Genomic DNA, 16,995 nt, shown 5'->3' with positions numbered 1-16,995 from the left:
GTTGCTGGAGAATTATTGTGTTACTTTGGAAGTGTCATATTTCCTTGTTTTTCACGTTTTTTGGGTTCTTTCATTGATATCTTAGCATCTGATATAAGGGTCCATTCTTCCAATTTTTTGGATTGGCTTTCCAAGGGGAAGACTTTTTTCTGAAAGTTTATCCATGGTGTTGGTTGGGTAAGACTCATGAGGTTTAATTCTGTCAGCATGCATTCCTGTAGTCTCCATATGATTTCATCAGCTATAAACAGCATCAGTGATGTCTGTGATTTCCTCAAGGCTTCAGCTTCAGGCTCTCAAGTGAGTAATGCTAGTAGCTGTAATGGGTTGGGCAGGCCACACTCCAGCCCATCAAGTGGTGTGTGGGGGTGAGTGCCCCTTGTGGTGTTTAGAGGCAGGCTAAGTGGGCCTGTCCTCAGGTCCCTGGGAAGAATACACAGACACTGGTGATTTTGGATGAAGTGGGGAAATCCTCACCAGGTTTCATGCTCAGGCATGGAGGTGGGGTGGGGTGGTGGTCTTAGTCCTCGTGATGCACAATGGCACGTATTGTGGTAGGCAGGGCAGGTTGATCCCTAGGCCTTCTGGGGCAGTGTGCTGCGTTGGTTGCAGCATGTTAATGTTGGTAGGTAGGGGGATCCTGTCCTCAGGGCCCATGTGAGTGTGGAGTATGCTGTGGCCCTCCTGCTGGTAGCTGGCGGGGGGGGGGGGGGGGGGGGCTGTTGTTGTCAATGGCAACAGCCTCAAGCAGGAGACTCTTTAGTTCCAGGGAACATGCAGTTCTTTCCCTGGCAGTGGAAGCACTAGTGGGAGCCCAGGGGAAAGCCAGTTTTCAGGGCATGTACAAGTACTTGACACCCCTGGTACTGGAAGTGGTCACTGCCAGAAGCACACGCTTTGGTCCTGGCAGTGTCACTGACACGTGACAGTGGTCAGAGGGGAGAGTCTGTCTAAAAGGCATGTATAATACAAGTGCTTTGCAGCCCTGCTGTTGGTTGGGACAGGGTTGCTGTTAGTCCCAGTGGCTCCAGGCAGGTATGTTTCAAACTCTGGGGAGCACATTCTTTGGCTCCCTTTTTCCTAGGTGCAGGCTCTCCAGGAACACTATCTGTGCTGATGTGCTAGGGATCCTCCTACTCCACTGTGTCCAGTGAGCATCAGACCACTGCAACCCTCTGGGTGGATGATAGGGGATGTCAGTGGGACTTCACGGATAGGAAGATGAAGGAGCTTTTGAGCCCCAGGGCAAGATGTAGTCTGGTGGGGCTTGTACTCTAAAAATGGTGTTGTGCTGCAGCTGCTTAGGCCTGGTGGCTGTGTGCAACCCAGTGTGAGCTCCCGTTCTGGAGCAATGCCTTCACATGGTGTCCAGGCAGCCCCCTGTACTGGTTTCAATTCCTGCAGTAGTTGAGACACTAGTGAATAGGGTTTTTCCATGGATAACTTTGCAGGAGTCCATGGTGGGATTGCTGACTGCTGAAGAGGTCTCACTTACCCTTTGCCCTCACTGGGGAACCTCTGTGGGCTCCCAGCCTATCCCTGTCTAGCCAGTTGCCTCCCTTCCCTCTCCTTCTGTGCCTCAAGTGTTCCCTGACAATTCTCTGTTGAATTCCAGTATTCTTTCTTAGATACTGTAGTCAATGTGTGATTACATACTTGCTATTTTAGTTCTTTCTGGAGGAGGTGGATGCCGGATGCCTCTAGTCAGCCTTCTTTAAGACCCTCTTGCCTTGTATCTAACCAGAGGTTTAACTGAGTTATCACCATTTCATTATTTTGCCATGAGTTCTTTATGATACAGTTTCCTGTCAGATATGTGATTTAAAAATATTTTCTCCCATTCTGTGATCTGTCCTTTCGCTTTCTTGATGATATCATTTGTAAAGTTTTATATTTCAATGTAGTCCATTTTATATATTTGTTCTATCATTGCTTTTTTGTGTCATCTAAGAAACTATTGACTAACGCAAATTCATAAATATTTACTCATACGTTTTCTCTTGGGAGTTTTATAATTTTATCTCTTATAGTTAGGTCTATGATTCGTTTTGAATTACTTATGTATTTGATTTTCTGTCTATGGTGAAATGTTACAATTTTATATTTTGCATGTAGCTATCCAGTGGGCTTACCACCATTTGTTGAAAAAAACTATCTTTTTCCCCCAGCTAATTTTCTTAGCACCCTTAGCACTCTACTTGTCTTAGACTCCCAATTATTTTATGTTGATATATATGCCCATGTTTATTCCAGTATCATGTTGTCTGTATAATGTAGTAAGTTTTGAAATCAGGAAGTCTGAATCCTCCATCTTTATTTTTCTTTTTACAGATTATTTGGCTATTTGGGTCCTTTCCATTTCCTTATGAATTTTAAGATCAGCTTCCATATTTTTGTGAAAAGAAACATTGTAGATCAATTTGGAAATTATTGTCATCTTAACAGTGTTGGTTATTATACATAACCACAAATGTTTTCCATTTATTTAGATTTTCTGTAATATATTTAAAATATTAAATATATTATATTATTTATTATAGTTTAAATTATTTATTTTGCAGTTTGCAATAAAAAATTTCTGAACCTTTTTGTTAAATTTATACCTGTATATTTTATTATTGTTAATACTATTATAAATTAAACTGTTTTCTTAATTTCAATTTTGGATTATCCATTTGGTATAAAAATATTACTTTTACATCATGTTCTTCTAATTTATTAACAATTATTGTGTTTAAAATATATACATATAACATAAAAAGTGTCATGTTAGCCATTTTAAGTATAAAATTCAGTGAATTTAATTATTATACATTCACAATGTGCAACTATCACAACTATTTCCTAAATTTCGAATAACCCCAAACAGAACCTCTACTTATTAAGCAGTAATTCCTTATTCCTCTCAACCTCTTGTACCTCTAATCTATTTTCTGTTTACATGACTAACTTATTCTATATTCCATATACATGGAATCCCATAACTGGTCCTTTTATGCCTGGCTTATTTCACTAAGCTTGATGTTTTCAAGGTTCATCATGTTGTAGCACATATAAGAACTTTATTCTTTTGTAGAATTATTTGTTTTATTCTTATTGAGTGGTATGAGTTTTCTGCATAGAGTGGATAGTAACTCCTTATCAGATATATCATTCTCAATTTTTCCCCATTCTATAAATTTTCATTTTGTTGATTGTCACCTTTGCCATACAGAATATTTTTAGTTTGATATAACCTTATTTGTTTATTTGTGCTTTTGTTGCCTGTGCTTTTACTGTAATATTCAAGACTGATTATCAAGATTGATATCAAGGAGCCTTTTTCCTATGTTTTCTTTTTGAAGCATTACATTTTAGTTTTTACATGTATATCATTAATCCATTTCAAGTTTATTTTTGTGAGTGGTGTAAAATAGGTGTCCAATTTTATCATTTTGCTTGGACATCCAGTTTTCCCATTACAATTGAAGAGACATTTTTTTCCCTCTACTGTATTCTTGGCACCCTTGTCAAATATTAATTGACTGTATATGTGTGGGTTTATGTCTGGGCTTCCTATTCTGTTCCATTAGTCTTTGCATCTGTTTTTATGCCAGTACTGAACTGGGTTAATTGATACATCTTTGTAATGTAGTTTGAAAGCAGGGAGTATGATGACTCCAGTTTTGTTCTTTTTTTCTCTAGGTTGCTGTAGATATTCAGATCTTTTGTAGTTCTGTATGAATTTTAGAGATTTTTAAAATTTTTTTTGAAAATTGTCATTAAAAATTTCATAGTGATTGCATTGAATCTGTAGATTGCTTTTGGTAATATGGGCATCTTAACAATATTAATTATTTCAACCCATGAACATTGGATATCTTTCCATTTATTGGTGTCTTCTTCAATTTCTTTCATTGATGGCTTGCAGTTTTCAGCATATAGATATTAATATACATTTTTCCAAAGAAGATATACAACTGACCACCAATATATGAAAAGATGCTCAGTATCACTAATTGCACAAAATGTAATTCAATATCCAATGAGATACGACCTCACACCTGTTAGGATGGCTATTACCAAAAAGATAAGAGCTGACAATTGTAAGAATGTAGAGAAAAGGGAACCCTTGTATGCTTTGAGTGGGAGTATAAAATGGTACAACCACAATGGAAAACAGTATGGCAGTTCCTAAAGAAAATAAAAATACAACTACCATATGATTCAGCAATCCCAGCTCTGATAATATATCTAATAGAAATAAAATCAGTGTCTGAAAGAGATATATTCACCCCCATGTTCATTGCAGCAGTATTCCTAATAGCCAAAATATGGAAACCGGCTAAGTATCTGAATGATAAAGAAAAGCACATAAAGAAACACACTTACACACACAGTAAATATTTAGTCATTAAAAATAGAAGGAAACCCTGCTATCTTCAACATGATTTTGCTAATTCTGTGAATACACCATACTAAGGTTGTGACTTTCATTGACTTGCCATGAATTACTTCTAGAAGGATTGCATGATTTTTTAAATTTTACAATACAGTGATTTTATAATGACAATATTTATAAAAATTGAATTTTATTTTTATATTCTACAAAATCAATATATGTCTGTCAATTTAGCAAATTTGGCCAGCATTTAGCTTCCACTCATTTCATTTTGTCTCTAAATTCTGCATAAGTACGGTAATGATCACAGCATCTACAGAAATCTGGTATCACATCTACAATATTAGTCAGGATGCTGCATGTTGGTAGCAGACATGTATGTGCAAATTGGTAGAAATTATTGAAGTAATTCTTTTCATCATCATACAAAACATAATGCCATACATTCTTGATCAGAGATCACAAAATGCAAAATTACTCCTGAAAAGGCGAAGCTATAAAAGTAATGGTTTATGTTTCTTAACATTTGGAGTAAATTTTCAGGAAGCAAAATTAAAATATATGGAATACACATGTAATAATACTACCAATAATACTTACGTAATGTTCAAGAGGTTGCACACTAGGTTTATCATATAAACTTAATACTGCAACATATAAGGTAAGTAACAGGAAGATCCCTTTTGAAAGTATAACAAGGTGAATGTATAAAGTAACAAACTTGCCATGCTGGTCATTATTTGTAGACTCAGAAATCTAAACCCGTTTTTTTCCTCCATAGTCAAGCTGTTTATGTCTTACAAGATAGGACAGTAGCTCTTAGTTGTCTTTAATGGAGTTGTATCTTTTCAAAACTTAAAATATACACGGGAAAATTATAAGCTCTGGAAAGATATTTCAACATTTCATTAAAGATATTCAGACAAGGAAACTATTACATAGCTGCATGGACTGATAATGTAAAATTTTATATTAGGACACGTGTTTGATTTTTTCCCAAAAAACATTATGTAATGTCACCTTGGGTTACTATGATACCTAACCAAATTTATTTATTTGTTTATTTTTTATATCAGCATATTATGGGGGTACAAATGTTTAGATCACATATATTGCCTTTGCCCCGCACGAGTCAGAGCTTCAAGCATGTCCATCCCTTGATGGTGCACCACACTGAGATATTATATTGGACACCTACCTTGAACCTTAATCAAATATCAATTTTATTACATTTAAGTAAACACTTTATTTTGTAAATGAGAATTCTACCAATATCTTTTTCATTTACCTTTGAATTTAGTTCTTTTTTGCAGAATAAATCAAAGCAGTTGAAATCAACTAATTGTGCCCAGCTGTAATGCTACCCTACTTTCCAATACAGAGAAATGGAGTTTTGCTTGATCTCCATTGTTAAAAACTGAATGTTTTCCCCCACTGTAACAAAGCCCTAAACTTGAAGAATAAACACTCAACACCAATATGAAGAGAAAACGTGGAGATTTAAGATCAGAAGGCATTCTCCAAAGTTTGTTCTTTTAGGATCTGCAGGATTTTGATATGAGGTTCATATACAAAGGAAGGGTCAAAATTGACTTCTGCCAGTTATATTGACACCGTCAAGAACTACAGAAACCAGAGACCCTACTTTGAGGCGAAAGCACGGATGACACGCTCACGAATCTGCTTCGTTCTCACGCCATAGATAACAGGGTTGAGGGCAGGCGGGATGACCACATAGAGGTTGGCAACAAGAATGTGCACATAACGGGGGATTTTTTTGCCAAATCGGTGAGTGAGGAAGGAGAAGAGGGAGGGTGTATAGAAAACACACATGACCCCAACATGTGAGCCACACGTGTTCAGTGCTTTGTGGCGAGCATCTCGAGATGGCAGGCGGAAAACAGCTCGGAGAATGTACATATAGGAGATTCCGATGAGAGCAACATCCAAAATAAGAAAAGAAGCCACAAAAAGCCCATAAATGGCATTGACGCGAATGCTGGCACAGGCCAACTTGGCGATGCCCATGTGCTCACAGTAGGAGTGGGCAATAATGCGAGCCTCACAGAAGGGCAGGCGATGGGTTAGGTACAGAATGGGCAACATGAGCAGGACTGGGCACATTATAATAGCCACACCAATGCCTGCCAGCACTCGGGGTGTCAGAAGGGTGGTATAATGGAGTGGTGCACAGATGGCCACATAGCGGTCAAAGGCCATTGCCAGCAGGACAGAGGATTCCATTCCTGTGAAGGTGTGTATCAGAAACATCTGGGCCACACAGGCTCCAAAGCCAATATTATGTGCTGCAAACCAGAAGATACCCAACATGCGTGGCACTGAGGATGTGGAGAGAGCTAGATCTATGGCTAATAAGATGGCTAGAAAGTAGAACATAGGATTCCGCAGAGCACGCCCAGACCAAATGATTAGCAGAATTGTAGCATTGCCCAGCAGAGCCATTAAGTAAACAGAGCAAAAAGGCAGGGAAATCCAACCATGGAAAGCCTCCAGTCCTGGGATGCCTATAAGAAAAAAGGTGTCTGGGTGGAAAGTGGTAGTGTTGGTGTGGACCATCTTGCATTTATTAGAAGAGAAGTAGCTGATCACCTCTAAAACCAAAATTAAGATTCATAAATACTTGGTTCAAAATCTCTACAATAAACTTAATTTTTTTCTCATTAAAAAGCTGATGCTAAAACTTAAATCCAAAGTCAGATATAGACACAAACTGAGCATTTGTCAAGTGGAAGGGACCTTAACTTTGTCACAGGTCTTCCTCTGAGGTTTTGGACAATAATATCTAATACTCCTTTGCTCAAATCCTATACAAAACCTGTAATAAATTTTAAAAACATGAAGTGTATGTTATACTGAGATCTCAGTCTTCTTTGAAGACATATCAAACCTTACTTAAATATATAATTATAAAAATTGCGGAAAGACAATACTTGCAGACAGAACACTTAAGTGGAACTAGACACAAAGATAGAAAATCCCATAAGATTTCTGAAACTGGTTTGTTTAGTATTAATAATTTCAATGATACATATTTAGAAAATCAGACTGAAAATTAAGAGTTAAGCTTCATTGATTCATCCTTTCTGTGTTTACTCATATACCAGTATAGACACAGTGTACTATACCACAAATACTAAAATAGTTGCACAAAGATAAAAAACATTATAGCTTGAAATCATCTTCAGGAGAGAAATCACCTCAGGAGAGAAATGTATCTCTTTGCCACTAGTATTCTAATGGGAATTAAACTCATAAAGAAGTCCAAATTTTTTACTGGTAGACAAATTATAACGAATATCTCAGGATATCCAACAATTGTATCCCTCCCTGCACGGGGCAGTGAAGAGATTCACTGAAATGAGATTTGAGAGAAATAAAGAAAAAATAATGATGGTTGTCAATATCAGGCTGAAAAGATCCATGTTCCTGATTTACCTACTGCAGGTGTGACCCACCTTTCCTTCGTTCCTTCCTCCTTCCTTCCCTCCTTCCTTCCTTTCTTCCTTCCTTCCTTTCTTCCTGCTTCCTTCCTTCCCTCCTATTTTTTCTTCTTTCAGAAAGAAGAAAAAATATAGGTCGATAAAAAAGAATGAAGGGACCGAGGTATGTACAGGAAGAAAGGGAAGGAAGGAAGGAAGACAAAACGTAAATAAAAAAGAAAGGAAGGAGAGAGAGAAGGAAGGAAGAAAAAAGGAAGGAACAGAGGAAGAAATGAAGGAAAGAAAGAAGGTAAGTCTCCACTTTAATTTAGCCTAGAGAAAAGTAAGAGGGAAAAGTCCAAACTTTGAGAAGTTTTTTATTAATGACGTTTAAAAATAGATTTCCCAGTAGTAAATCCTGCATGATTATGTGTGAAGTCCATCTCCATTCTTCCTATATCTCTGCCTATCTCTTGTAATCAACTTCATAAATCTACAGTTAATCTCAATCCTCTGATAATCTTATTTACTTCTATCATTATCATTTTTATTATTATTAAAACCATGTCCTAATATGCAGTTATCCCTGGGAATGAAAATTATTATTTATACCACACCTTAAGTTCCCTCTATAGATGTTTACTTTAAAAAGTCAAGTGTCACAGCCTGATCCAATAAAGACATCTTTCAATCAGGAAGTCTTTCTGCAGTAGTGATATGGAGAATATCAGCTTAATAAGCTCAGCTAAGACCTGCTTGTCATCTGTTAGCTGAGAGTTTCTGATCACTACCCATCTCCATCACACTTTCAATGGGAAACTCACCTCCAGCAGGTATGGGGCTAGAGAGTTCTACAGGAAAAAGAGTTTTATACTATCACTGCTTAGGGCCCTTGGGGGCATGTGTGAAATCACAGCCTTCTATGAACTAGAACTAATACCTCAAAATCTCCTGGGGAAAACCTGACTTTTTGCACCAGGGACAGAGGTACTGATGTGGAGGCAGACACCTCTCCAAACACCTCCCCCCGACACACATACTGTCAATAGGAAGTCAGAGATAGAGAAATAAATCTACCAAAACGTATTCGTGTGAGTTAAAACAAATCTTTTCTTGAGTAAATTTCACATTCCGATTTTATTTGATATTATATTAGTGCAGATTTGGGACATTAACAATGTGTACGTCTCTACTTCCACATCCACGTCTTAGCACTCATCAATAATTTATTAAGATATCATGGTTATTAAATAAGACAAAACCTCTCATATCTTCTCCATGCAGTGTTCACCTCACTGTCTTTAAATGTAAGTTAATATAAATTAATTCAAAATGTCATAAAAATAAAATAGCCTGAAATGTTACTCGTATTTATAGATCTGAAATATGTAGGCACCAAATAAATCTGTGATTTATTCAAATAAATATAAAATTCATCACCTACAATATAAGGTCAAGGTAGGAGGATCGCTTAAGCCAAGGAGTTTGAAGTTGCAGTGAGCTATCATGTTGTCACTGAACTCTAGCCTGGGCAACAGAGTAAAACCCTGCTTAAAAAAAAAAAAGAAAGAAAGAAAAAATATATATATATGTAATTTATGATGGATGTGGGGTAAATTAGCATTTATCTTCAATTTCCTTTGAATAAGAATTTCAAGGAACTCACAATATTTTCATAAAATCTGAATGCATTAGTTGTACATTGATCTCTTATTTGTGTGTACATATGTACATATAAATACATACAAATGTACATAACACTAATTGTACTTTACTTGGGTGAAAATTTCAGGGAATTTTAAATGAGGGTGATATAAAAATGAAAACACATAAACTTCTCTAACAGTAGCAATTTTGTCAAGGAGTAGAATAAAAAAACTCATTGTAAGACAAGTAATAACAATGGTACTAGTAATGATTAACAACTACTTTGTGTTTTCTGCAAATACATGCTAATTACTTTACAAGCATTATATCATTAAGCCCTTCATGCTTAATATATGAAATGGAAATTATTTATAAAATAAAGAAACTGAGGGTCATTGAAAAATAAAAACAGGGCAAGAACTGAACCTGACTTTGTTTAATATTAAAATCATATAACTAAAGACAGAACAAAGCATATAATCAAAATTGAGTCTAAAAATAAGTTAGAAAACAAATAAAACTATGAAAGGAATAAAAAAGAAATGTCTCTAGGCTGTAGGTGGTTTTTTGTGTTTAAATCATACTTTGGCCCATAACAAATGAGATATATTTGTGACAAACTTTGGACAAAAATTTGTATTGAAATTATTTGTAGTTTCATTTATTTTCTTTCTTTCCCTGTACAAAATCAGTACTTACTCCATGGCACAATTTTGCATATTTTTAATATTTATGATGAAATCAAAAAATTGTGGTACTCTCCTTACGATGGAATGAAAATGAATGATATTTCTGGGAATAGAACAAAAAAGAAAAAAATGGAGATATAGGGGTTGGATGCAAAGTAAGAAGAGAGGACATAAGTAGAGAGAAATATGAAAATGCCCACATGAATGATAGAAAGTGAAGACTGCACAAAAATAAGGTAAACTCTTTAAAATCCTACTTTAAATCTACTGACATCAGCCATCAAAAATCACATACAAGAAATGAGCTGTCATTTATCATATGAATTGGATAAGAAAGCTTAGGCTTTTGATTTCTGAACTCGATAACATACTTACAGGGGGGAGCTAAAATAAATAAACTTTTCCATCAAACATAATTTAATTTACTTAATATGATAAAGGGTTTCTCTGCTCAACACATCCATGTTATATGTACTAGCTACTATTCTATTTAAATTCTTTATTTTTGTAATAACATTTTCTTCACACGGTCATAGATCTGCTTGGTCCTGACTCCATATATGACAGGATTGAGCATTGGTGGCACTACAACATAAAGATTGGCCAGGAGTATATGGATATAGCGTGGCACATTTTGGCCAAAGCGATGTGTCATAAAGGAAAAGAGGGCTGGAATATAAAAAGCAAGGATTACACAAACATGTGAACCACATGTGCTGAGGGACTTGAGTCGGGCTTCACGGGAAGGAAGACGGAAAACAGCACGGAGTATCTGAACATAAGAAAGGGCAATGGCTATGATGTCAAACACCAGGATTGAAATGGCACCCAAGCCATAGATGATGTTGATCTTGATGCTGGCACAAGACAGACGAGCAAGACCCATGTGCTCACAGTAGGTGTGGGGAATGACATGATTCCCACAGAAGGGCAATCGCAAAATGAGAAATACAAATGGAATAACAGAAATAAACGACCTCATTAACACACCAAGACCAATTACAGAAACAACCTTATTGGTGAGGATGGTACTATATCGGAGTGGGTTGCAGATGGCCACATGGCGGTCATAAGCCATTGCCAAGAGGACTGCCGACTCCATGCCAGTAAAGTTGTGGATGAAAAACATCTGGGTGAGGCAGGCAACAAAGATGATCTCCCTGAGGCTAAACCAGAAAATCCCAAGCATCTTAGGGATAGTAGCTGTTGAGAGGCCCAAGTCAATAGTAGCCAACATGGCCAGGAAGTAGAACATGGGCTGGTGTAGGCTTTTCTCGGTCTTGATCACCAGCAGAATAGTGAAGTTCCCTATGAGTGCAATCATGTACACAGCACAAAAGGGAAAGCCGATCCAGATGTGAAGTGTTTCTAGCCCTGGGATCCCCAGCAGCAAGAAGGAGGAGGGGTGCATCTGGGTTTCATTGGGAAGGACCATCCTGCTTTGGAATACATAAGTCCACGGTCTTTACAAAAGTATGTTTGGCAATGTTCAGGGCACCTATTAAACTCTGAGAGTTGGAAACCTAAAGAAAAATGAGAACATCATACAACTGTATACATTTTATTCCTCAGTGCATTCACACAATTGGAAATGTACTAGGTAAAGAACAACATGAAAATGTAAATTATTAATGAGAAGGCTCTGGAAGAAGTTATGCAGTGTATTATAATAAAAAATTCGGCCGGGCGCGGTGGCTCACGCCTGTAATCCTAGCACTCTGGGAGGCCGAGGCGGGTGGATCGCTCGAGGTCAGGAGTTCGAGACCAGCCTGAGCAAGAGTGAGACCCCGTCTCTACTAAAAATAGAAAGAAATTATATGGACAACTAAAATATATATATACAAAAAATTAGCCGGGCATGGTGGCGCATGTCTGTAGTCCCAGCTACTCGGGAGGCTGAGGCAGTAGGATTGCTTAAGCCCAGGAGTTTGAGGTTGCTGTGAGCTAGACTGATGCCACGGCACTCACTCTAGCCCGGGCAACAGAGTGAGACTCTGTCTCAAAAAAAAAAAAAATAAAAAAATAAAAAAAAATAAAAATAAATAAAAATAAAAAATTCTACATAATATATTCATCTCTGTTATCACCTTTTTTCTCTGTCAGTTTGCAATGGTTTCATCACTGCTATTATGCCTATATTTTACCTTATACCTACTTCAATAGTTACCTTCTCTCATCATCATCAATAAAATTTGTTTTCAATTTTGACATACGTAGAGCTCTGTTCCATTTGGATAGATGGTAACATACAGGAGTCAACACACCAAATGGGTAATAAATTATTAATGCACAGATTCATTAAAATGTAATAAAATATTAAAGATTTTTCAACACAGGCAACTGTAAAAATTATTAATACATAATAGTTGTACATATTTATGGGGTGTGTGTGATAATTTGATGCATACATACAATATATAATGATCAAATCAAGGTAATTAGCATATTCATGCCCTCAAATATATATCATTTCTTTGTGTTGGGAACATTCCAAATCTTCACTTCTGGCTACTTAGAAATATACTATAAATTCTTTTATACTACAGTTGCCCTATTGTGTTATTAACACTAGAAATTATTTCTTCTAACATTATTTTTGTACTCATTTAAATAACCTCTGTTCATTCCCCTACTCCCACCCTTCCCTGCCTCAGTTAACACTCATTCTACTTACTACCTCCATGAGATCAATTTATTTTAACTACCATATATGATTGATAACATGCAGTATTTGTCTCTCTGTACTTGGCTTATATCACTTAACATAATGTCTTCCAGTGCAAGCTATGTTTCTAAAGGATTAAAATGGGCTCATTTGTTAATATTTATTCATTATTATTACAAAATAACAAAGTGAATGTAGTTAAAACAGCCACATCAACTACCATTTACTTTAGGTACTGCCTGCTACTTGCAGAGCTATGTTAGAACCTGTGCAAATATCATATGTAATCCTTATAAATAAATATAGGAGAACATATTTAACCCTATTTTACAATGGGTATTGACCTCAAATAGTTTAAAATCTTCACCAGATGCTTGAAATGTGTATAGTTATATTAATAGAACTAGGAAAAGAAAGTAGAGGAAAGCAATGAATTAAAATGGAAAGAGACTACAAATAAGGAAAAGATGATTCATGCTTTATTTGTGTCATGTACAAATCTGCTCCCCTCACACACACATCACACACATAATCTCTTTTAAACTCACATCCATCTGAATAAGAGATACCAATAGCTTTATTTTAAATATGATTTAAACATGATTTTAATTGTTTAAGATATATGGCAAATACCTTGAAGAAAAGACAGGAGAGAAAGAAAAAAATATTCTGAGCACTGAATTATTAGAAGCAAATAAAATCTATCATTTTTTAAAGTTATTTAAACTCTTCTAATATACTTTCATTGTACCTTACTTATGGCATTGATTAGGGAAATATTTCCAAAGATTCAATGATTCATTATGTGTAATTGTTTTGTTGTAAAAAGTCACTTTTGATTATTAGAACATTCCAGAGGAATGATAATAATTATGAAAACAATTTCAAGAAGACAATCAGGATATTATTTAAACATTGATTTGAGGGAAGCAAAGCCAAGAAGAGGGTCCATGATAAACAGGTAATGGAATGAGCAATACAATATGGGTGGGGAAACAGGGAATCCCTATAAGGAAATGGTAAACATTTAAAAAAAGCAAAGCTAAGAACAGGAGATGTTACTTGCGGAAGACAGACTATGAAATGTTTATAAGAGTACTATTTCTTCTACAGTGTTCTTACCTTGTAATAGAATAGGGAATATTTAAAGAAGGTGTAACATGCAAGACATAAGGACCAAAAGTAGGATTTAATCATGGAAACAATTTTATGTTTAGGATTTTTCAATGTATATGCCAATGTTTTTATTAAATGAAACTTTCTGCATTCTTAAATAGCATCATTGAAGAACAGAAATGTAGGCAACAGTCTCAGAAAGCTGTAAAAACATTTTATCTTTTTCATCATATCAATAAGTATGATGAAAGTATGAATCTCAGTAAATAAGAAAAATTACTTTAGCATATAAGTGCAGAGCTAATCACTAAAGGAAAAAAATAAGCTACATATCTGGGGGTTTTTTGTAAGAGGGAAAATGTTATTATATTCTGTGTTTGCAAATAAAATAATGAGGAAATTATATCTCTCAGTTCAGATTATTAAATTGTAACATGGAGGCAGTGTTTCAGTATTCAGTTAAGTAGACAGACAGTAATATGAATAAAAAGTAGAAAAAATTGGAAGACAGGCCGGGCGCGGTGGCTCACGCCTGTAATCCTAGCACTCTGGGAGGCCGAGGCGGGTGGATTGCTCAAGGTCAGGAGTTCGAGACCAGCCTGAGCAATGAGCGAGACCTCGTCTCTACTAAAAATAGAAAGAAATTATCTAGCCAACTAAAATATATATAGAAAAAAAAATTAGCCGGGCATGGTGGCGCATGCCTGTAGTCCCAGCTACTCGGGAGGCTGAGGCAATAGGATTGCTTAAGCCCGGGCGTTTGAGGTTGCTGTGAGCTAGGCTGACGCCACGGCACTCACTCTAGCCTGGGCAACAAAGCGACACTCTGTCTCAAAAAAAAAAAAAAAAAAAAAAATTGGAAGACATACACAGAACAACAAAATTGTGTAATTGTTTGTCTTACATCATTACCATTCAGTGAACTGGTTACATAATAAATCTGAAGAGCATCCTCCTCTCCTGTCCACACATTAAAAAATAATGCTGTTGATTGTCCTTCTCTAGTATCTTTAAAATCACTACATTTATCCTCATCCTAATGGGACTAGTTCAAACCATTATCATGTCTTCAGTTGATTATGCACAGTATTTTGCAGTGCTTAAAAGCATGACTTCTGAAGACACTGTTGAAACCCAGCTTCATAACTTACTCTGTGGTCAAATAAGCATTACCTGCCTGCTGTGTGACTTTGCACACACAATTTAAATCCCTATACCTCATTGTCTTCATCTGTAAAATAAAGATAATAATGCTAAATGACCCAAAAATGTCATTACTTTTAAACATATATTTATTTTAAGACACTTCGAACCATATGCCAAAGACACTATGCTATCTATCATTATTTAGACATCAGGAGACTGATTTTTTCTAAAATGTACACCAAATGGATTTAGTTTGAAATCCAAATCTTTTACTAGTATTATATGACCCTTTCTAGCCATAATACTATTCATTCTCTAAGCTTCATCCTTAATCTCCTTTCCTCAAATCTTTTGTTTTCTCTTCCTCCCTTCTCCCCTTGTATCCCTCTATCTCCTTGTCCATCACTGTATCTTAAGGATGCACCTCTGAGCTGGGAGATAGGGGAGACTCACCAGCTTTGGCACCAGGATAGAATCCTGTCTCTGTTTTGTTGCAATCTGCCCAGTCTTTATGATGGGACTGATCTTTGCCTGAAAGGAGCTTTTAATAGAAAATCCCTAGAGCCAGTTTTGTAAAGGACACAAAGTCTCTTAGGATTCTAGTTTATAATCGGGCCCTGACTCGAGAAGAGAGAGTCATTAGAGAGCCCTGACTTCCAAGAAAAGGATGGAAGAAAAGTGAAGTTTAGGTCAGAGATGACATAACAGAAGGTTACAGTCCTCCTCCCCACACAAAACCACAGATTTAACAACTATCCATGGACAAAAGTACCTTCGTGAGAGCTCTGGAACCCAAGTGAGAAGTTACAGCACCCTGATGGAGCACATAATGAGAAAAGACACATTAGAAAATGTGAAAAGAGCAGTTTTACTTACACATGTGACTCCTCCTCCAACCTGGCACAGTACAATGCCAAGAGAGAGCCCTTAGCCCCAGAGTTCTCTCCCAAGTGAAAGAGGGAACGAAGAAAATGTGGGGTGTGTGTGTGTATACACACTCATACACATACAGAATATTATTCAGCCTTAAAAAAGAAAGAAATCCTGTTATTTGTGACAACATGGATAAACTTGGAGGACTTTATTAAGTAATATAATTTAAGCACACAAAGACAAATACTGCATGATGTCACACACACACACAGAGTCAATTCTCACTATTCTCAATATTTATGTTTTATAAGGTTGCCATGAAACACTGAAGTAGCAAATACGGAACCATTCATCACTCCTGGGGAAAATGGAGTTTGGTTCCTACAAGGCCCTGGTCATGACATTTTTATAGACTGATTAATATATTCTCTTGTCTTGTGGGTGTTTCTGATTAAAGATATATTATTTAGTATACAGTTCTTAGAAATAATTAATTTTACAATCTTCAAGTGATTTAAAGTTAAGGACTTTGGAAGTGATTTGCATCATACAGGTTTCTTTGCCTATATTGTTCTTGCATGATAAGCCAGTCTCACAAGTATTGAAAACCTGCTCTTCCAAATAATTATTTTCCTGTATAACACTTAACAGGCATTTTAAAAATTGTTCTGCAGCCTTGTAATATACAGAGCATACAATGAGTTGCAAGGTTAACATTGTTCATGCTTTATTGTTTTTTCAAATGTACAAGATAGACAGTATCAGGTGAAAAGAGGTTGACATTATTTTTTAAAATTGTTAACTTGAATGTAAATTTCTTTGGCTTTCAGCCTCACAACAATGCTGCCTCCTACACCTTTTGTATTAGGTGACATCTCATAGGTCCACAAATTTAGCCTCTTTTCATATATTAAGGAACGAAAATTTCAACAAATTTACTTTAAAGATCTAATTGACTTTCATTAGTGATTCATGAATGGGGCATGATCCCATTTAAAAATAGAGCCAGCTCCACAGAGCAGGGCAGAGCAGTTGGGT

General features: G+C 36.3%; 2 protein-coding genes across 2 annotated transcripts; both read right to left on the bottom strand.

The window, feature by feature from the left end:
- Positions 1–6,022: 6,022 nt before the first annotated feature.
- LOC138384093 (olfactory receptor 52J3-like) lies at positions 6,023–6,958 on the bottom strand. Its single transcript, XM_069469362.1, has one exon. It carries the CDS (start codon positions 6,956–6,958, stop codon positions 6,023–6,025), a length of 936 nt encoding a protein of 311 aa, XP_069325463.1.
- Positions 6,959–10,656: 3,698 nt separating this feature from the next.
- Positions 10,657–11,592, bottom strand: LOC138384092 (olfactory receptor 52E2-like). The gene has a single exon (XM_069469361.1). It carries the CDS (start codon positions 11,590–11,592, stop codon positions 10,657–10,659), a length of 936 nt encoding a protein of 311 aa, XP_069325462.1.
- Positions 11,593–16,995: the final 5,403 nt, after the last annotated feature.

This window comes from Eulemur rufifrons, chromosome 6 (assembly GCF_041146395.1).
Source record: "Eulemur rufifrons isolate Redbay chromosome 6, OSU_ERuf_1, whole genome shotgun sequence".
In the NCBI taxonomy this organism is placed as follows: Eukaryota; Metazoa; Chordata; class Mammalia; order Primates; family Lemuridae; genus Eulemur; species Eulemur rufifrons.
The sequence above is the reverse complement of the archived record's forward strand: the minus strand, read 5'-3'. Positions and strand labels throughout refer to the sequence as shown.

What these genes read in the sequence shown, in the direction of transcription:
- LOC138384093 (XM_069469362.1), bottom strand. Translation starts at nt 6,958, where the DNA reads ATGGTCCACACCAACACTACCACTTTCCACCCAGACACCTTTTTTCTT.
- LOC138384092 (XM_069469361.1), bottom strand. Translation starts at nt 11,592, where the DNA reads ATGGTCCTTCCCAATGAAACCCAGATGCACCCCTCCTCCTTCTTGCTG.